Below are 22500 nucleotides of genomic sequence, written 5' to 3'. Positions count from 1 at the left end.
TTCCTGTCTACGCAAGCAAAACAACACCAGTAACGATGTTTGTAGGGCTTAATAAGGAGGACATCAAAAACGTTCTGATAGCAAGAGAGCCGGGTAGGACACGCAGTAATGTGTTTGAGCTGGATAAAGTTAGATTCAACAAGGACATTGACAAGAATCGGGCCACCAGCAGAGTAGTGGATGAGTGGAACAGGCTTGGCAGTCATGAGGTGAGTGTCAATAAGATAAACACATTAAAAAATAGATTAGATAAATTCATGGATAGTGAGGTTAGGTGGGGTTAGGTTTACAGGAGCTGCCTTGTACAGACCTACCGGCCTCTTGCAGACTCCTTGGACGGCATTATAAAAGACTTTCGCTTCTCACATCAGTTATTTCTAAAGGTCAAAGAGGGGGTCACTCGGGTTCTAATGAGTGTTTCTTCAGGTTCATTGTACAGAGGAAGGATCAAACTACCACCAGGGCCATAAAACTACTCCTGGAAATGCCCACAATGCATACGAAAGCTTGATCAAATATGCGAACTTGGGCGACGAAATGTTTTAAAATACGACCCTCATTTCAGGTTCATTGTACAGAGGAAGGGTCAAACTACCACCAGGGTTATAAAACTACTCCTGGAAATGCCCCAAACTCCTACGAAAGCCTTGTCCAATATGTGTTTTGGTGAAGGGGTCGTATTATGAGACAATTCGCCGCCCAAGAACACATATCTGACCAGGCTTTCGTAGTAGTTGTGGGCATTTCCAGGGGTACTTTTATGACCCTGATGGTAGTTTGACCCTTCTTCTGTACCATGAACCTAAGAATACACAAAATTGACAAGGCTTTCGTAGGAGTTTGTGGCATTTTCAGGGGTAGTTTTATGATCTTGGTGGTAGTTTGACCCTTCTTCTGTACCCTGAACCTAAGAATACCCATATCTGACCAGGCTTTCGTAGTAGTTGTGTGCATTTCCAGGAGTAGTTTTATGACCCTGGTGGTAGTGTGACCCTTCTTCTGTACCCTGAACCTAAGAATACCCATATTTGACAAGGTTTTCGTAGAAGTTGTGGGCATTTCCAGGGGTAGTTTCATGGCCCTGGTGGTAGTCTGACCCTTCTTCTGTACCGTGAACCTAAAGAAACGCTCATTAGAACTCGACTGATCCCCTCACTGACCTTTAGAAATAGCTGATATGAGAAGCCAAAAGTGTCTCGTAATACAACCCCGCTTATGTTTTCATGTTCAATAGTGACGGCAAACGGATGAGCATTATCTACATAGCAACGTAGATATAGAGGGCATTGATAGCCTAATACGCCTGTCAATTGTTGTTCCTAGTGTACGGTATGTCGAAGTATGTGTTTATATTCTTGTCTGAATGCAATACGTGTTCTTTTCTCTCTTCCTCCGTTTTTTTCATGTCTACGCATAACATTCTTTCTATCTTTTATCTTTAGTGAATAGATGAATGGATGAAAAAGAATTGCAGACTCCTTATGTTCTTATGTTCAACAGTTAATGAATTAGTGTTCTTTTCTCTCTTCCTCCGTTTCTTTCCTGTCTACGCATAACATTCTATCTGTCTTTTATCCTACTGACTGAACGCCTTAGTGAATAGATGAATGGATGAAAAAGAATTGCAGACTCCTTATGTTCTTATGTTCAACAGTTAATGAATTAGTGCTCTTTTCTCTCTTCCTCCGTTTCTTTCCTGTCTACACATAACATTCTATCTGTCTTTTATCCTACTGACTGAACGCCTTAGTGAATAGATGAATGGATGAAAAAGAATTGCAGACTCCTTAAGTTCTTATGTTCAATAGTTATGCCATACCTGTTCTTTGTTTTTTCCTGTCTACACATAACATTCTTAGTCTTTTATCCAACTGACTGAACGCCTTAGTGAACAGATGAATGGATGAAAAAGGATTAATAAAGGTAAAGTCTGGGGGATACTCTATAGATGCGCGTGGCGGCGATGCTCCCCTCCGTCACACTGGCCCTTTGAACATGTGGGAAGGACTAGGTGACTAGGCTATTACCCCGGGACACATGGCCAGCGTGACATCCGGGTTGCATATATCCCTTTTCTGTACGGATATGTGGATTGATTGCTTGATGTTTATTGTTGCAAAGGTCTACAGGCGGCCACTCTTCAATAGGTCAGGTCAGGTCAGGTCAGGTCAGGTCAGGTTAGGTTAGGTTAGGTTAGGTTAAGTTAGGTTAGGTCAGGTTAGGTAAGGTGGTTCTTCTTCTTCTTCTTCTTCTACCACTACTACTACTACTACTACTACTACTACTTTTTACTCTCCTCAAAATAAAGAAGAAAGGAAGAAAGAAGAGGAGGAGGAGGAGGAGGAAGAGGAGGAGAGAAAAAGGAAGAAGGATATGAAGGGAAAGGAGGGTTAGGTTAGGTTAGGTTAGGTTGGGGCATTAACCCTTGAACATAAGGAGTCTGCAAGAGGCCGGTAGTTCATTGAAAGGCAGCTCCTGTGAACCTAACCGCACCTAACATGACCATCCATGAATTTATCTAATCTCTTTTTTAAATGTGTCTATCTTATTAATTGTCACTCACCTCATGACTGCCAAGCCTGTTCCACTTATCCACTGGTGGACCAATTCATGCCACTGTCCTTATTGAACTGACTTTATCCAGCTCAAACACATTACTGCGTGTCCTACCCGGCTCTCTTGCTATCAGAACGTTATTGATACCCTCCTTATTAAGCCCTACAAACATCGTTACTGGTGTTGTTTTTGCTTGCGTAGACAGGAAAGAAAACAAAAAGCACCAAGTTGAAGAAAGTAAAGCAATTATTATTATTATTATTATTATTATTATTATTATTATTATTATTATTATTATTACTATCATTATTATTATTTTACAGCAAAGGAGACAGCTACTCGATAAAAAAAGCCCGCTACTCGAAATTATTTATATCATTTATTAATATCATCATCATTGTAATTACTTTTATCATTATTAATTTTTTTCTTCTTCGTTTAATTGGCACTCACCTCATGACTGCCAGGCCTGTTCCACTTATCCACTACTCTGCTGGTGGAAAGTTGGAAAGTTTCGTTCGGTCGGCGCAACATCTGTGGTCATAGGCCGGAGAGAGACGGGAGGGGAAGGAATTATAGGAGAAGGGAACAGACCCCAGGACACGGGACACAACCCCCGATTAATACCTGGTACCCATTCACTGCGGGGTTGACAGGGGTGTAGGGTATCGGTAAAGCCGCCCAAATTTTTCCACTCCGCCCGGGAATCGAACCCGGGCTCTCTCGGTTGTGACTCTGCTGGTGGACCAATTCTTGCCAATGTCTTTGTTGAATCTGACTATCCAGACACATAAGGTAATTTTGACTGGGAATCACAATGAGGGTATTTTCCTGAGCACCCCGTGGTTATATTCAAAGATACAGCCGAGCGTCTTCACCCAGGGGCCACACACCCGTAGAGAGACTGGAAATACACATCCGGGTTATCACAATTTACCTTCCCCAGGTGTTCCCAGGTAGTTCCCATTTCTCGACCAGTCCGAGAGGGAGGATGAGCAAATGGGTGAGCTGCACGCCGACTGCCAGGGCCGGGATTCGAACACGGGTCCCGCGGTTTCGTAGGTAGACACTCTGACCACTAGACCACTGAGGTACATAAATGGGGAAGAAATAAAGAATAAGAAAAAGAGGAAAGGATGAACAGTTTGGTGAGCTGCACGCCGACTACCAGGGACGGGATTCGAAGATGGTCCCGCGGTTTCGTAGATAGACGCGCTGACCACTAGACCACTGAGGTACTACATAAATGGGGAAGAAATAAAGAATAAGAAAAAGAGGAAAAAGTATCAATTTAAGATGGAAAACGTAAGTATCTGGGGAAGAAATAAAGAATGAGAAAGAGAGGAAAAAGTATCAATTTAAGATGGAAAACGTAAGTATCTGGGGAAGAAATAAAGAATGAGAAAAAGAGGAAAAAGTATCAATTTAAGATGGAAAACGTAAGTATCTGGGGAAGAAATAAAGAATAAGAAAAAGAGGAAAAAGTATCGATTTAAGATGGAAAACGTAAGTATCTGGGGAAGAAATAAAGAATGAGAAAAAGAGGAAAAAGTATCAATTTAAGATGGAAAACGTAAGTATCTGGGGAAGAAATAAAGAATGAGAAAAAGAGGAAAAAGTATCAATTTAAGATGGAAAACGTAAGTATCTGGGGAAGAAATAAAGAATGAGAAAAAGAGGAAAAAGTATCAATTTAAGATGGAAAACGTAAGTATCTGGGGAAGAAATAAAGAATGAGAAAAAGAGGAAAAAGTATCAATTTAAGATGGAAAACGTAAGTATATGGTGAAGAAAAAAATAATGAGAAAAGAGGAAAAGTATCGATTTAAGATGGAAAACGTAAGTATCTGGGAAGAAATAAAGAATGAGAAAAGAGGAAAAGTATCAATTTAAGATGGAAAACGTAAGTATCTGGGGAAGAAATAAAGAATGAGAAAAAGAGGAAAAAGTATCAATTTAAGATGGAAAACGTAAGTATCTGGGGAAGAAATAAAGAATGAGAAAAAGAGGAAAAAGTATCGATTTAAGATGGAAAACGTAAGTATCTGGGGAAGAAATAAAGAATGAGAAAAAGAGGAAAAAGTATCAATTTAAGATGGAAAACGTAAGTATCTGGGGAAGAAATAAAGAATGAGAAAAAGGAAAAGTATCGATTTAAGATGGAAAACGTAAGTATCTGGGGAAGAAATAAAGAATGAGAAAAGAGGAAAAAGTATCGATTTAAGATGGAAAACGTAAGTATCTGGGGAAGAAATAAAGAATGAGAAAAAGAGGAAAAAGTATCAATTTAAGATGGAAAACGTAAGTATCTGGGGAAGAAATAAAGAATGAGAAAAAGAGGAAAAAGTATCAATTTAAGATGGAAAACGTAAATATCTGTATCAAGAGTCCAGCGATGGCAAATTATCGTACTCAGCACATTGCATTTTCCTAGTTTCTGGTCGATAACTGTAGCAAAAAATAAGAAAACCATCAGTATTTAGCATTTTCAACGGTGACTTTAATTTTCTATCGTTGTTTGTGTGGTTACGACAGTCTTGGAGCCTAAAAACAATAAATACAATGTTCAGAGTACGACAGTTTGCCAACGCTGAATTCAAGATACCTCTTCACCCGAAATTGACCTCTATTTTGGCCACTCCTTGCTTTTATCTTTTATGGGAGGGGCGAGTAGCGGGCTTTTTTCGTACCCTTTTTGTTGCCCCTGAGCCGTGTCCTCTGATGTAAAAAAAAATGTTAGAGGTAAATGTAAACTATAAAAAAAAAATATATAAAAGAAGTATGAAATATGAAATTGATATGGAAGCGTCATTTTTTTTCACGCCACTGAAATTCTCGTTACTGGGAGATTGACTCAGCCACTGGACGGGGAAATTACCCAATGAATTAATTACACAAGCGATGCGAGAGAAAAAAAAAACAATAGGCAGTTTTCAATCTATTAATTTTTCTTTCTTTCTTTCCTTCCATGGACGGGCAGCTATTTTTGTTTTCCATCTTTATTTCACACTTTTACTTCTTTCGTTATTGTATTTATTTTCTCCATTTGTATCCTGAAGAGATTTTCGTTGTGTCTTAATTTCATACGGTTTATTTTTTTCATTATTTATATTTTTATTTTCTCCATCTATATCGTGAACAGAATTTCGTTTACTATCTTGATTTCTTACTTTGACTTATTCCTTATTATATTGACACTTTTTCTTTCTGTATTCTTAAGATATTGTCGTTTACTGTCTTAATTTCTTACTTTTCCTTTTTTATTATTTTGTTTACTTATTTTTCTATATCGTGAACAGACTTTCGTTTTTTATTTATTATTGTTATTATTTTTTTTTTTAAAGATTTATCCCTAGTATTACTAGGGGAACGGGCCCTCGTCCTCGTCGGGCAAACATTGCTCCCTCTTTGCACGGGGGAGCACGGGCCTTTGCCAAAGGCCAAAGGCCAAAGCAGGGTGCCGACAGACCGACTCTATCGGCGATCGAAATCTAGCCGATCAAGTCGGTCCGTTGACGAGGACTGGCGTGTCTCTGGGACTTTCGTTTCCTATCTTGATTTCTCACCTTGACTTATTATCTTTTTATTCTATTTACACTTTCTCTTTCTGTATTCTTAAGATATTTTCCTTTTCTATCTTATTTTTTTATTATTATTCTATCTATATTAATTTCTTCATCTCTTTCCTGAACAAATTCTCGTCTCCTATCATAATGACTTACTATTACCTATTTTTTGTCTTATTTTATCAATGTTTTCTCTTTTTATATCCCGAGCAGATATTTTCACTTCTTATCTTCATTGACTCTTTTTTTTATATCGCGTCCAGCCCCGCCGCCGCGCGTGTCGCCAGCCGGGCCGCGTCACCTTGCCGCTATCGTGAAGTAGAAGGCGAGGGCCAAAAACAGGCCTTGAAGGGGGCACTGACGTAAATAATGTGACAAACAACACCCGCACTGTATCCAACCTCCCTATTTCAAGGTTATCCCCACTCTCCTACACACACACACACACACACACACACACACACACACCAAAAAACAAAGGTAGGAATAATTTATAATGGTTTAGAACACTTTTGGTAGTCTTGAATATTCGTTTCTCGTATTTGAATAGTGTTTGAATATATCCGTGTTCGTATTCGAATTATTTATATTATAAAGAAAATGTGGGTTATTTCTCTTCATATTCGAATACTTGGGCAAAGTATTTGTGTTCGTTGATTAATTCTACGAATAATCATATCTATGATCAGAAATAACCATTCATTAGACCGTAAAGTGTTGTCTCAAACCAGAACACGCGGTGAAGCATAACATTGCGGCTCTGCTCGACCAGTGTCCAGCACGAGCCGGTAATCGGTGTGTCACCGTCCCGAGCGCGGACGGGTCAGCGGCTGTGTTGTGTCTTTCCGTTCTAACTCCTCAGCCCTGTGACAGCCGCACGATGGATGTGTTGTGTGAGCTTTGCCTTGCACTTGTGCGGGTGTGAGGTGATGACGCTGCAGAGCTGGGATTCGGAGCGTGGGTCTGTGATCTTAGCTTCGCCAGTGTTCCATGAAGACTGATAAACTCTGCCTGTGTTACCGACAATCGATTACGTTTCTAAGACGAGTGAAATAGTTTTTTTTAAGATTTTTTCAAAGAACAGTGTTATTAATACCATCATGAAAACTTCCGTCAAGCACTAGGACATGGTAACGGTCAGGACACGTACATAGGACAGAGGACAACAGGAGGACAAAAACGACGGACAGACTGAAAAATAACCCTGAAATAAAGAGACCCAGCAGAGGGGAGGGCGTTCAGCAGACGGCGCGACGAAACTATTAATAAAATGAAGGAGTGTTTACGTCGAGACGGGAAACTGAAGGTATGAGAAAGAAACGAACGGAATGAAATAGTTGGGAGAGGAACGTTGCAGGATGATGGTGATGATGATGATGAGGAGGAGGAGGAGGAAATACTCAGGTTTCCCAAGATAGCCAGAGGTCACCATCCCAAAATTTCCCAACACACACACACACACACACACACACACACACACACACACACACACACGGCGTTATCTCCCTGTACGTGCGTGTGTGTGCGCGCAGTGAGTGTCCTCCCACCACTCGAGAGCCCCGCGTAAACAGCATTGAAAAAACAGCCGCTCGTGGAAACAACGCAACGACCCCCTGCGACGCCACGACCCCCCTAACACCCAAAACGAGGACAACCCTACAACCACCACGGCCCCACCACGACGATGACGACCCCACCACGACCACCACCACGACTGCTGCCACCATTGTTACATGAGGGACGAGAAGAGAAGGGAAAGGCAGTGAAGAGAAGAGATGGGAAAGGCAGTGAAGGGAAGTGAAGGGAAGGAAAGGGAAAGGCAGTGAAGGGAAATGAAGGGAAGGAAAGGGAAAGGCAGTGAAGGGAAATGAAGGGAAGGAAAGGGAAAGGCAGTGAAGGGAAATGAAGGGAAGGAAAGGGAAAGGCAGTGAAGGGAAAGGAAGGGAAAGGAAGGAACTTGGCAATAAAGGAAAAAGGAAGGAAAGGGAAGAGAAAGGAAGGGAAGGGGGCTGTCCGAGAGGCTATTAAGGGGCTGGGGCATCACAACAGGCACCACTTTAAAAAAAATACTACTACTACCACTACTGTTGCAAGAGGGGGGGGGGGGCATTTTTATCTCTGACGTGTACGCGCGCTCGCACGCCCTCACTAGTGTACACGTGTGTATGTGTGTGTGTGTGTGTGTGTGTGTGTGTGTGTGTGTGAATGAGGTGATGTAATTAGGTGGAGGAGGAGGAGGAGGAGGAGGAGGAGGGGGAGGGGGAAAAGGAGATGGAGGAGGAGGAGGAGGAGGAGTAGGTAAAGAGTATTGGCGAGGGTAAACGGAAGAGATGAAAAGAAGGAAGAGGAAGATAATAAGGATGAGGAAGAGGAGAAGAGGAAGAAAGGAGGAGGAGGAGGAGAGTAAGGAAGTTTGTATAGTGAAAGAAAGCATTGGAAAAGTAAGGGAAAGGGATTGAAGGGAAGGGAAGAGAAGAGAAGAGCAGAGAAGGGAAGGGAAGGGAAGAAATGGGAAGGGAAGGGAAGGGAAGGGAAGGGGAGGGAAGGGGGCCGGTAGCTGTTGGACAAAAAGGGTGGAGTGAAGGGGAGGGATGGGGTGAAGGGGTGAAGGGGGGAGGGGTGAAGAGGGGGTGGGGTAAAGGGGGGGAGGGGTGAAGGGGGGAGGGGTGAAGGGGGGAGGGGTGAAGGGGGGATGCGGTAAAGGGGGAGGGGTGAAGGGGGGAGGGGTGAAGGGGGGGTGGGGTAAAGGGGGGAAGGGATGAAGGGGGGAGGGGTGAAGGGGTATGAGATCTGGATAGCACTAGAAAAGATAAAGATAGATAGTACTGGATGCTGCTACAACTACTACTACTACTACTGCTACTACTACTACTACTGCTACTACTAAATCTTCACGTCCAAAACAAACAAACAAACAAACAAACAAACCTTAACTGATCATGTGAAGATTATAATAAGGAAGAAACTGACACGAGGAGAGAGGAGGAGGAGGAGGAGGAGGAGGGCATAGGAAAAGAATGACGTAAAGAGGCGAGGAAGCGATAAGGAGGAGGAGGAGGAGGGAGGTCATGTAATTCCCACGAGGAGGAGGAGGAGGAGGGGGAGGAGGAGGAAGAAACGAGGTAAACACGTTGCTCAAGACACCTTATCAGAGAGAGAGAGAGAGAGAGAGAGAGAGAGAGAGAGAGAGAGAGAGAGAGAGAGTGTTTACGAGTACCTACGGGCCCTATGGTGGACAATATAGGTGGTCTGTCCTAAGCCTAAGTGAAACTGCATTAAGTCATTACATTTGTCTTCGTGAATGTCAAGTTCGAAGAATTGTCAGTCGTTTGTTTTTAGGAGTAAATCGTGCTACACTGGATCACTGAAGGCGGGAGTTTATTCCATTCTCGCATTACAAACATTGGTGAAGAAAATTTTGGTGCAGTCTGAATTTATCTATTTATTCTTAAGTTTTGTGTCAGTACTTCTCGTTAAAAATGTGTCATCGATCGAAAACAATTTAGATTTTTCATATTCGTAAAGCCATTGATAACTCTTTTACTTTTATCTTTTATAGGAGCTGCGAGTAGCGGGCTTTTTTTTGTACTCTTTTTATTGCCCTTGAGCCGTGTCCTCTGATGTAAAAAAAAAAACCTATGAAAAAATCGATTAGTTTTCCTCGGAGGCGACATTTTTTAAGAGAGAATAAGTTAAGGGACGAGAGTCTTTCGTCATAAGGTTTGTTGCGCAGAGAAGGGATAGTCTTTGTTGTCCTCCGTTGCACACCTAATTTAGCGATGTCCTCCGCTTGGTGGGGAGAGAAAAACTGCACCGCATATTCCAAGTGGGGTCTGATTTGAGTTTTATACAGTGGAAGTATTACATCTTTATTCCTGAATGAGAAGTTTCTTGAGAGAGAGAGAGAGAGAGAGAGAGAGAGAGAGAGAGAGAGAGAGAGAGAGAGAGAGAGAGAGAGAGAGAGAGAGAGAGAGAGAGAGAGAGAGAGAGAGAGAGAGAGAGAGAGAGTTAATGAAGCCCAGCATTATGTACACTTTGCTGGCTGCGTCGATGCACTGCTGTGAGAATTTGAGGTTTGACGCGGTTTTGACACCCAGGTCCTTGACACACTGAACGCATTTCATGCATCTCGTAATCGAATCTCTTATTTCCTGTTCCAACTTGAAGAACCTGACACTTATCTATACTAAAGGCAATCTCCCATCTATCAGACCAGGCTCTAACTTATGCAAATCTTTCTGGAGGATTGAAGGGAAGGGAAGGGAAGGGAAGAGAAGAGAAAAGAAGGGAAGGAAGGGAAGATAAAGAAGGAAGATAGGAAGAGGAAGAAGAGGAGGAGGAAAAAGAAGAAGGAAGGGAAGGAAGGGAAGAGAAAAGGGAAGGGAAGGAGAAAAAGATGATGATGATGGTTATGACGATGTTAAAGAAAAATGAAAAAGATGAAGAAGAAGAAGAAGAAGAAAACAAAAGAAGAAGAAATAGAAGATGATGATGATGATGATGATCTTTGTGTCGTCTGCAAATTTACTTGAAAGAGATAGATAGAGAGAGAGAGAGAGAGAGAGAGAGAGAGAGAGAGAGAGAGAGAGAGAGAGAGAGAGAGAGAGAGAGAGAGAGAGAGAGAGAGAGAGAGAGAGAGAGAGAGAGAGAGAGAGAGAGAGAGAGAGAGAGAGAGAGAGAGAGAGAGAGAAAGGAAACGAAAGGAAGAGAAGAAAAGAAGGAAAGAGAAAAAAACAGCAAAGAAAATTAGAAAAAATGGTAATATAAAAAATCCTTTCTCTCTCTCTCTCTCTCTCTCTCTGCTATACAACGTCAAGTGTGAGTTATCTCTCTTTTCTCACACAGCAACGAGATAACATGACCCACCTTAGAGAGAGAGAGAGAGAGAGAGAGAGAGAGAGAGAGAGAGAGAGAGAGATTGATTCACAATAATTCCTTCCCATCTCTACCCAGCCCCTTTCTCTCTCTCTCCCCCTCCCTGTTAGCAACACTGCCGTAGAGAGGTTAATGCCCTCCTCCTCCTCCTCCTCCTCCTTCCACCCTCTTCCTCCTCCTCCTCTTCCTCCCTCCCACCCCTTTCCCTACATAACCCCCTAGACACACCCTCCTCCCCCCCCCCCCCACTTTCCTCCCATACTCCCCCTCTTCTTCTTCTTCTTCTTCCTCCTCCTCCTCATTTCCCTTACATCACCCCCCCCCCCTTTCCTTCCATATACCCCCCTCTTCTTCTTCTTCTTCCTCCTCCTCCTCCTACCTGCCTTCCTCCTTCTACTTTTACTTCTACCCTTATAACTTTCCTAATTAAGAAGAAGAAGAAGAAGAAGAAGAAGAAAAAGATGATGTTGGTTATGACGATGTTAAAGAAAAATGAAAAAGATGAAGAAGAAGAAGAAGAAGAAGGAGAAGACGAAGAAAAAGAAGAAAACAAAAGAAGAAGAAATAAAAGATGATGATGATGATGAAAAAAAATATTATACAGATGAAAAAGATGAAGAAAAAGACCAAAATATGAAAAAGAAGAAGAAAGAAAAGATGATGATGGAAATAGCGTAGAAAAAAATAATAAATCTGATTGAAAGAGGATTAGAGGGAGTGAAAAGGAGGGAGGAGGAGGAGGAGGAGGAGGAGGAGGACTCTGAGTAAACATTGATACCGTGTTATAATCTTCCTTTTGTTGAAATGGAATGAAAATACCACCACCACCATCACTACCACCACCACCACTACCACCACCATCACTACCACCACCACCACCACTACTACTACTACTACTACTACTACTACTACTACTACTACTACTACTACTACTTCTGTTTTAATTTCTAATACACACACAGTCTCTCTCTCTCTCTCTCCCAAAACCATAAGAGAGAGAGAGAGAGAGAGAGAGAGAGAGAGAGAGAGAGAGAGAGAGAGAGAGAGAGAGAGAGAGAGAGAGAGAGAGAGAGAGAGAGAGAGAGAGAGAGAGAGAGAATAACTTGCACATATTCATTTTGTTCACTTCCCTCAGTTTATTTTTTTTACATCAACCTTACAAACAAGCAATCAACATCATCATTACTATTACAAAACACAAAGACACTTAACAATACCAATAGACCTGACCCTCTCGTGACAGCTGCCGTACGTACTTAGAATTACCTCATTAATAACAAGTATATATTTTCTTAACCTTACGACAACTTACGACCGGTTCACACTCCGCCGACTCTGACCCACGACAACCCACCGACCTTTATGTCCCCTCCACACTGTCCCGACTCCGCATCCATCGATCTTGCAGTTTCCCGATGTTCTTATGTTCTTACGATCGTTTCTAGACCTCTTTCCGACCATGTACGACCCTTGGTGCCAGACTGTCGCACTTAATCTCATGGTTCCCGACTATCACCCCCAAAACTGTCTCCTGGGTCATAACAACGATATATATTTGTAGTTATATCGTTATAATGGTTAATTAGTGTTGTTCCCTGGTGATGCTTATGGGTGAGGAGGAGGAAAATGTGAGGCTTCGAGTACGATAACCTGGTAACGGTGTGTGCGACCCTGCCACGTCAACATACCACACCCAAGACCTCGTGTGCCCTGAGTCGCTGGGTTGTCGTGGTCCAGAGTCGGCACAGTGTGAACGGGGCCTTAACACAACACACGAATTAGAACTACGGTGCCGGAGCGCTAAGCCTAACGCCAACACCCCAGAAATATAGAAGGCAGGGGCAATCTTTGAACACCAAGAGTCCCAGAAAACGCGACTCTTACAAGGCAGACTGCAGCAGATCACCAGTCCAAGGTCCCGAGCGAGTCAGGAGCGGCCCAAACCACTCTACCTGGGTCACCCTTCTGTCCCTTGTGCCCCGCGACGCCTGACACCCCCGTGGATCCTCTACCAGACTGCCCCTTGGGTCCGCGCTGCCCCCGGGTTCCATAGCAGCACTCCCCTTTGGGCCCTTGATCCCCCTTGTCCCCAGGGCGCCCAGGGGGACCCGCGGGACCCACTAAACAGGTCATCTCGGGGCAGTGGCCAGGCTCCCCAGTGGGCCCCACGTCGCCCTTCTCCCCGGGGTCGCCATCCTCCCCCGGGGCTCCTGTGTCCCCTACCATGTTGTATGCTGTGGGGGGATGGGAAGGGAGAGAGGGAGATGGGAGGGGATGGGAAGGGGGTAGGGAAATTGTGTGGGATGGGAAGGGATGGGAAGGGGAGGAGGAGGAATGATGGGGAATGGGAAGGGATGGGAAGGGGGGTAAGGAAATTATGTGGGATGGGAAGGGATGGGAAGAGGAGGAGGAGGAATAATGGGGGATGAGAAGAGATGGGAAGGGGAGGAGGAGGGAGGAGAAATGGTGGGGGATGGGAATGGACGAGGAGGGGGGTGAGAAGGGAGGGGGACGGGGAGGGAAAAGGTTGTGGATGGAAGGGAGAGGGAGGGAGGGTTATGGTGGGTGTTGGGAAGGAGGGAAGGTGGGGAAGGGGGAGTGGGAAAGGAGGAAAGGGGAGAAGGAAGGAGAGGTAAGGAAGGGAAATGGGGAGGAAAGGGGAAGAAGAAGAAAACAGGAGGAGGATGGAAGAGAAGGGGGAAGAGTAGGGAGAGGGAAAAGAGGGGAAGGGAGGAGGGGAGAGGAGAGGGAGGGGGAGAGGGGGAGAAAAAAAAGGGGAGGGGTCAGTGATATAATTATTTTGTTTGTTGTTTGTTTTTCTATCCTTCTAAACTATTATTTCTATCATGTCTACTACTACTACTACTACTACTACTACTACTACTACTACTACTACTACTATTACTTACCCTTTCTCGGCCATTCCCTTCACCCATACCACAAGCTCTCCCTTCCTCGGTCATTCCCTTCACCCATACCACAAGCTCTCCCTTCCTCGGCCATTCCCTTCACCCATATCACAAGCTCTCCCTTCCTCGGCCATTCCCTTCACCCATACCACAAGCTCTCCCTTCCTCGGCCATTCCCTTCACCCATATCACAAGCTCTCCCTTCCTCGGCCATTCCCTTCACCCATATCACAAGCTCTCTCTTCCTCGGCTATTCCCTTCACCCATACCACAAGCTCTCCCTTCGGCCATTCCCTTCACCCATATCACAAGCTCTCCTTCCTCGGCCATTCCTTCACCCATATCACAAGCTTCCTTCCTCGGCCATTCCTTCACCCATATCACAAGCTCTCCTTCCTCGGCCATTCCTTCACCCATATCACAAGCTCTCCCTTCCTCGGCCATTCCCTTCACCCATATCACAAGCTCTCCCTTCCTCGGCCATTCCCTTCACCCATATCACAAGCTCTTCCTTCGGCCATTCCTTCACCCATATCACAAGCTCTCCTTCCTCGGCCATTCCCTTCACCCATATCACAAGCTCTCCTTCCTCGTCCATTCCTTCACCCATATCACAAGCTCTCCTTCCTCGGCCATTCCCTTCACCCATATCACAAGCACTCCCTACCTAGTCCATTCACATCACCCATATCACAAGCTCTCCTTCCTCGTCCATTCCTTCACCCATATCACAAGCTCTTCCTTCCTCGGCCATTCCCTTCACCCATATCACAAGCTCTTCCTTCCTCGGCCATTCCCTTCACCCACATCACAAGCTCTTCCTTCCTCGGCCATTCCCTTCACCCATATCACAAGCTCTCCCTTCCTCGGCCATTCCCTTCACCCATATCACAAGCTCTCCCTTCCTCGGCCATTCCCTTCACCCATATCACAAGCTCTCCCTTCCTCGGCCATTCCCTTCACCCATATCACAAGCTCTCCCTTCCTCGGCCATTCCATTAACCCATATCACAAGCTCCCTTCCTCGGCCATTCCCTTCACCCATATCACAAGCTCTCCCTTCCTCGGCCATTCCCTTCACCCATACCACAAGCTCTCCCTTCCTCGTCCATTCCCTTCACCCATATCACAAGCTCTTCCTTTCTCGGCCATTCCCTTCACCCATACCACAAGCTCTCCCTTCCTCGGCCATTCCCTTCACCCATATCACAAGCTCTCCCTTCCTCGGCCATTCCCTTCACCCATATCACAAGCTCTTCCTTCCTCGGCCAGTCCCTTCACCCACATCACAAGCTCTCCCTTCCTTGGCCATTCCCTTCACCCATATCACAAGCTCTCCCTTCCTAGTCCATTCCCTTCGCCCATATCTACCATTCACCTTCTGACTCCTCACGCTCCACCTACCTCGCTCCACCGCCAGACGCATGCGGAAAACAGCGGCCACAAGGAGATCAATTCGTGCGTCCAATTCTGCGATGAGTTCTATCTTGGTCTTAACTTGCGTGAACAGTAGCCAGAGCCGCGCGGAGTCCCAGTAGCATTCGTCTTGTGGGGGCGCCTGTGTGGGGAAAAGGGGTTGTTAGGGAAGGGGAGGTTGGGATGGGGTGGTTAGGGGAGGGTGGAATGGGGTGGTTAGGGAAGGGGAGGTTGGGATGGGGTGGTTAGGGTAGGGGAGGTATGTGTGTGTGTGTGTGTGTGTGTGTGTGTGTGTGTGTGTGTGTGTGTTTGTGTGTGTGTGTGTGTGTGTGTGTGTGTGTGTGTGTGTGTGTGTGTAGCATAGCAAGCATGTGGTAGGTTCCGAAAAAATTTATATACAAACAGAAAAGTGGATGAATGGATGAGTGGAACAAACCAAAGTGGATGACTGAGTGGATGAGTGTAACAAACCAAAGTGGATGACTGAGTGGATGAGTGGAACAAACAAAAGTGGATGACTGAGTGGATGAGTGGAACAAACAAAAGTGGATGACTGAGTGGATGAGTGGAACAAACCAAACTGGATGACTGAGTGGATGAGTGGAACAAACCAAAGTGGATGACTGAGTGGATGAGTGGAACAAACCAAACTGGATGACTGAGTGGATGAGTGGAACAAACCAAAGTGGATGACTGAGTGGATGAGTGGAACAAACCAAAGTGGATGACTGAGTGGATGAGTGGAACAAACCAAAGTGGATGACTGAGTGGATGAGTGGAACAAACCAAAGTGGATGACTGAGTGGATGAGGAACAAACCAAAGTGGATGACTGAGTGGATGAGTGAACAAACCAAACTGGATGACTGAGTGGATGAGGAACAAACAAAAGTGGATGACTGAGTGGATGAGTGGAACAGACCAAAGTGGATGACTGAGTGGATGAGTGGAACAGACCAAAGTGGATGACTGAGTGGATGAGTGGAACAAACCAAAGTGGATGACTGAGTGGATGAGTGGAACAAACCAAACTGGATGACTGAGTGGATGAGTGGAACAAACAAAAGTGGATGACTGAGTGGATGAGTGGAACAGACCAAAGTGGATGACTGAGTGGATGAGTGGAACAGACCAAAGTGGATGACTGAGTGGATGAGTGGAACAAACCAAAGTGGATGACTGAGTGGATGAGTGGAACAAACCGAGGTGGATGACTGAGTGGATGAGTGGAACACACCAAAGTGGATGACTGAGTGGATGAGTGGAACAAACCAAAGTGGATGACTGAGTGGATGAGTGGAACAAACCAAACTGGATGACTGAGTGGATGAGTGGAACACACCAAAGTGGATGACTGAGTGGATGAGTGGAACAAACCAAAGTGGATGACTGAGTGGATGAGTGGAACAGACCAAAGTGGATGAATGGAACAACCTTGAGTGGATGGATGAAAGGAAGGGATAGCTAAATTGGTGGATAGATACAGAAAAATAGATGAATGGATGAAGAGAGAGAGAGAGAGAGAGAGAGAGAGAGAGAGAGAGAGAGAGAGAGAGAGAGAGAGAGAGAGAGAGAGAGAGAGAGAGAGAGAGAGAGAGAGAGAGAGAGAGGGTGGATAGGCAAACAGATAGATAAATACAGACAGATAGATTGATAAATTAGTAAATAAAAAAAGTAGCAATATAGGAGCGGCCTTGTGTAGGTTGACGAGCCTCTTATAAACACACACACACACACACACACACACAAGCCACTCACTGTCCTCATTCTCACTTTCCCCTCACCCTCTTCACCACCACCACCACCATCACCACCACCACCTACAATGACTCTGCGTTAGACTGTTAAGCTGAGAACAGACAAAGGTTAAAAAGAACTGTACTTGGGGCGGTCATAGTCGTCATGCGTGGAACTTGTAACAGCTTGACAACCAAAGTAACAGAGTGGCAACCTGAGAATTAAGGAACTAAAGGAGAGGTGAAGTTAGAGCATTTGCTGGGGCAGGATGGAGTACACTAACACCAGACAGAGGACCAGGTGGAGAGGAGATGTTAGAGCATTTGCCAGGGCAGGATGGAGTACACTAACACCAGACAGAGGACCAGGTGGAGAGGTGGAGTTAGAGCATTTGCCAGGGCAGGATGGAGTACACTAACACCAGACAGAGGACCAGGTGGAGAGGTGGAGTTAGAGCCTTTGCCAGGGCAGGATGGAGTACACTAACACCAGACAGAGGACCAGGTGGAGAGGTGGAGTTAGAGCCTTTGCCAGGGCAGGATGGAGTACACTAACACCAGACAGAGGACCAGGTGGAGAGGTGGAGTTAGAACCTTTAACGGGGCAGGATGGAGTACACTAACACCAGACAGAGGACCAGGTGGAGGACGTTGGGAAAGGCCTTTGTTTTGCAGTGCAGTATATAGTAATGTCTGAAAATGATGATGATGATGATGATGATGATGGGGACGATGACAGTAATGGGGGGGGGGGGTGACTCACCGGGCAGCCCTGGTGGCAGCACCCGCCCTGGCTGATGAGATACAGTATCCTGCTGATGAGGTCCTGGTTGCCGCAGTCCCTCGGGCGTTGCGGGGGACACGTCCCCACACACGACCCCGGGGGGCCAGGTTGACCAGGCTGGCCTGGATACCCCAGCCCCGGAGGGCCCGGCAACCCTGGGGGACCAAAACACGGAGGCCCAGGGGGACCTATAGAACCGGGGGGGCCAGGTGGGCAGAGGGGGCGGCCACCGGGGGGGCAGCTGGGGCATGGCGGGGTCGTTGGGCAGGGAGGGCAGGGCGTAGGTGGGGGGCGATGCGAGGGGCAGACGGTTGGGCACACCATGGGGGGCTGGGGGGGGGGCTGGACGGGCGGGGGGCAGTAAGTGGGGCAGTAGCCGGGGCACATGTAGGGGTTCTGGAAGGGGCAGGCATGGGGGGTGGCGACGCCGGGGGGGTAGCGGATGCCCAGCACCTGCTGCTGACGCTTGGACGGGGAATGCGCGGAGGGCAGCGGCGGCAGGGACAGCAGCAGCGACTCCAGCTCGTCCGCCGCCGACCCGCTGGACGGGTGTGTGTAGTTGTGTGGGCCTGGAACATGGGCACAGGGATAGGCGCACACACACACACACACACACACTCGTCACCACAGAAAAAAAAATGCTAAGAATCTGTAGAGCAGCGACAGAAATGGTGCCAAGCCTGAGAGCCGTGGCATGCAGGTGAAGAGAGGTTGAAAAGACTGCATGGGTTTGAGGGGAGGTTGAAGAGACAGCATGGGTTTGAGGGGAGGTTGAAGAGACTGCATGGGTTTGAGGGGAGGTTGAAGAGACTGCATGGGTTTGAGGGGAGGTTGAAGAGACTGCATGGGTTTGAGGGGAGGTTGAACAGACTGCATGGGTTTGAGGGGAGGTTGAACAGACTGCATGGGTTTGAGGGGAGGTTGAACAGACTGCATGGGTTTGAGGGGAGGTTGAACAGACTGCATGGGTTTGAGGGGAGGTTGAACAGACTGCATGGGTTTGAGGGGAGGTTGAAAAGACTGCATGGGTTTGAGGGGAGGTTGAACAGACTGCATGGGTTTGAGGGGAGGTTGAAAAGACTGCATGGGTTTGAGGGGAGGTTGAAAAGACTGCATGGGTTTGAGGGGAGGTTGAAAAGACTGCATGGGTTTGAGGGGAGGTTGAACAGACTGCATGGGTTTGAGGGGAGGTTGAACAGACTGCATGGGTTTGAGGGGAGGTTGAAGAGACTGCATGGGTTTGAGGTGAGGTTGAACAGACTGCATGGGTTTGAGGGGAGGTTGAACAGACTGCATGGGTTTGAGGGGAGGTTGAACAGACTGCATGGGTTTGAGGGGAGGTTGAACAGACTGCATGGGTTTGAGGGGAGGTTGAACAGACTGCATGGGTTTGAGGAGAGGTTGGAAAGACTGCATGGGTTTGAGGGGAGGTTGAACAGACTGCATGGGTTTGAGGGGAGGTTGAACAGACTGCATGGGTTTGAGGGGAGCTTGAAAAGACTGCATGGGTTTGAGGGGAGGTTGAACAGACTGCATGGGTTTGAGGGGAGGTTGAAAAGACTGCATGGGTTTGAGGGGAGGTTGAACAGACTGCATGGGTTTGAGGAGAGGTTGAACAGACTGCATGGGTTTGAGGGGAGGTTGAAGAGACTGCATGGGTTTGAGGAGAGGTTGGAAAGACTGCATGGGTTTGAGGAGAGCTTGAAAAGACTGCATGGGTTTGAGGAGAGCTTGAAAAGACTGCATGGGTTTGAGGAGAGCTTGAAAAGACTGCATGGGTTTGAGGAGAGCTTCAAAAGACTGCATGGGTTTGAGGAGAGGTTGAAGAGACTGCATGGGTTTGAGGAGAGCTTCAAAAGACTGCATGGGTTTGAGGAGAGCTTCAAAAGACTGCATGGGTTTGAGGAGAGGTTGAAGAGACTGCATGGGTTTGAGGAGAGCTTCAAAAGACTGCATGGGTTTGAGGAGAGGTTGAAGAGACTGCATGGGTTTGAGGAGAGCTTCAAAAGACTGCATGGGTTTGAGGAGAGGTTGAAGAGACTGCATGGGTTTGAGGAGAGCTTGAAAAGACTGCATGGGTTTGAGGGGAGCTTGAAAAGACTGCATGGGTTTGAGGAGAGGTTGAAGAGACTGCATGGGTTTGAGGAGAGCTTGAAAAGACTGCATGGGTTTGAGGAGAGCTTCAAAAGACTGCATGGGTTTGAGGAGAGGTTGAAGAGACTGCATGGGTTTGAGGAGAGGTTGAAGAGACTGCATGGGTTTGAGGAGAGCTTCAAAAGACTGCATGGGTTTGAGGAGAGGTTGAAGAGACTGCATGGGTTTGAGGAGAGGTTGAAGAGACTGCATGGGTTTGAGGAGAGGTTGAAGAGACTGCATGGGTTGGAGGGGAGGTTGAACAGACTGCATGGGTTTGAGGGGAGGTTGAACAGACTGCATGGGTTTGAGGGGAGGTTGAACAGACTGCATGGGTTTGAGGGGAGGTTGAAAAGACTGCATGGGTTTGAGGGGAGGTTGAAGAGACTGCATGGGTTGGAGGGGAGGTTGAACAGACTGCATGGGTTTGAGGGGAGGTTGAAGAGACTGCATGGGTTTGAGGGGAGGTTGAACAGACTGCATGGGTTTGAGGGGAGGTTGAACAGACTGCATGGGTTTGAGGGGAGGTTGAACAGACTGCATGGGTTTGAGGGGAGGTTGAACAGACTGCATGGGTTTGAGGGGAGGTTGAACAGACTGCATGGGTTTGAGGGGAGATTGAAAAGACTGCATGGGTTTGAGGGGAGGTTAAACAGACTGCATGGGTTTGAGGGGAGGTTGAAAAGACTACATGGGTTTGAGGGGAGGTTGAAAAGACTGCATGGGTTTGAGGAGAGCTTGAAAAGACTGCATGGGTTTGAGGGGAGGTTGAACAGACTGCATGGGTTTGAGGGGAGGTTGAACAGACTGCATGGGTTTGAGGGGAGATTGAAAAGACTGCATGGGTTTGAGGGGAGGTTGAACAGACTGCATGGGTTTGAGGGGAGGTTGAAAAGACTGCATGGGTTTGAGGGGAGGTTGAAAAGACTGCATGGGTTTGAGGAGAGCTTGAAAAGACTGCATGGGTTTGAGGGGAGGTTGAACAGACTGCATGGGTTTGAGGAGAGCTTGAAAAGACTGCATGGGTTTGAGGAGAGCTTCAAAAGACTGCATGGGTTTGAGGAGAGCTTCAAAAGACTGCATGGGTTTGAGGAGAGCTTCAAAAGACTGCATGGGTTTGAGGAGAGCTTCAAAAGACTGCATGGGTTTGAGGAGAGCTTCAAAAGACTGCATGGGTTTGAGGAGAGGTTGAAGAGACTGCATGGGTTTGAGGAGAGCTTCAAAAGACTGCATGGGTTTGATGAGAGGTTGAAGAGACTGCATGGGTTTGAGGAGAGGTTGAAGAGACTGCATGGGTTTGAGGAGAGCTTCAAAAGACTGCATGGGTTTGAGGAGAGCTTCAAAAGACTGCATGGGTTTGAGGAGAGCTTGAAAAGACTGCATGGGTTTGAGGAGAGCTTCAAAAGACTGCATGGGTTTGAGGAGAGGTTGAAGAGACTGCATGGGTTTGAGGAGAGCTTCAAAAGACTGCATGGGTTTGAGGAGAGCTTCAAAAGACTGCATGGGTTTGAGGAGAGGTTGAAGAGACTGCATGGGTTTGAGGAGAGCTTCAAAAGACTGCATGGGTTTGAGGAGAGGTTGAAGAGACTGTATGGGTTTGAGGAGAGCTTCAAAAGACTGCATGGGTTTGAGGAGAGGTTGAAGAGACTGCATGGGTTTGAGGAGAGCTTGAAAAGACTGCATGGGTTTGAGGGGAGCTTGAAAAGACTGCATGGGTTTGAGGAGAGGTTGAAGAGACTGCATGGGTTTGAGGAGAGGTTGAAGAGACTGCATGGGTTTGAGGAGAGGTTGAAGAGACTGCATGGGTTTGAGGAGAGCTTGAAAAGACTGCATGGGTTTGAGGAGAGCTTCAAAAGACTGCATGGGTTTGAGGAGAGGTTGAAGAGACTGCATGGGTTTGAGGAGAGCTTGAAAAGACTGCATGGGTTTGAGGAGAGCTTCAAAAGACTGCATGGGTTTGAGGAGAGCTTCAAAAGACTGCATGGGTTTGAGGAGAGGTTGAAGAGACTGCATGGGTTTGAGGAGAGCTTCAAAAGACTGCATGGGTTTGAGGAGAGCTTCAAAAGACTGCATGGGTTTGAGGAGAGCTTCAAAAGACTGCATGGGTTTGAGGAGAGGTTGAAGAGACTGCATGGGTTTGAGGAGAGGTTGAAGAGACTGCATGGGTTTGAGGAGAGGTTGAAGAGACTGCATGGGTTTGAGGAGAGCTTCAAAAGACTGCATGGGTTTGAGGAGAGGTTGAAGAGACTGCATGGGTTTGAGGAGAGCTTCAAAAGACTGCATGGGTTTGAGGAGAGCTTCAAAAGACTGCATGGGTTTGAGGAGAGCTTCAAAAGACTGCATGGGTTTGAGGAGAGGTTGAAGAGACTGCATGGGTTTGAGGAGAGCTTCAAAAGACTGCATGGGTTTGAGGAGAGCTTCAAAAGACTGCATGGGTTTGAGGAGAGCTTCAAAAGACTGCATGGGTTTGAGGAGAGCTTCAAAAGACTGCATGGGTTTGAGGAGAGCTTCAAGAGACTGCATGGG

The 22500-nt window shown here is 46.5% G+C and overlaps 1 protein-coding gene and 1 long non-coding RNA gene across 3 annotated transcripts in view; one reads left to right on the top strand and one right to left on the bottom strand.

Annotated features, from left to right (window-relative positions):
- Positions 1-12109: 12109 nt before the first annotated feature.
- The window catches only part of LOC126984716 (collagen alpha-1(XIII) chain-like), a 22736-nt gene continuing 12345 nt past the window's right edge, over positions 12110-22500 (bottom strand). For both annotated transcript variants that reach the window (XM_050838722.1, XM_050838723.1), the window contains exons 3-5: positions 17821-18410; positions 15311-15464; positions 12110-13231 (exon numbers count right to left, since the gene is read on the bottom strand). In XM_050838722.1, the coding sequence (XP_050694679.1) occupies positions 12900-13231; positions 15311-15464; positions 17821-18410 (1076 nt within the window). In that variant the 3' untranslated portion in view covers positions 12110-12899. The remainder of the gene's footprint in view (positions 13232-15310; positions 15465-17820; positions 18411-22500) is intronic.
- Positions 18417-19080, top strand: LOC126984719 (uncharacterized). Its single transcript, XR_007737492.1, has 3 exons — positions 18417-18581; positions 18642-18971; positions 19032-19080. It is a non-coding gene; the product is annotated as an uncharacterized LOC126984719 (long non-coding RNA).

Source organism: Eriocheir sinensis, chromosome 57, assembly GCF_024679095.1.
Source record: "Eriocheir sinensis breed Jianghai 21 chromosome 57, ASM2467909v1, whole genome shotgun sequence".
NCBI lineage: Eukaryota > Metazoa > Arthropoda > Malacostraca > Decapoda > Varunidae > Eriocheir > Eriocheir sinensis.
This window is presented reverse-complemented; position numbering and strand designations above follow the sequence as displayed.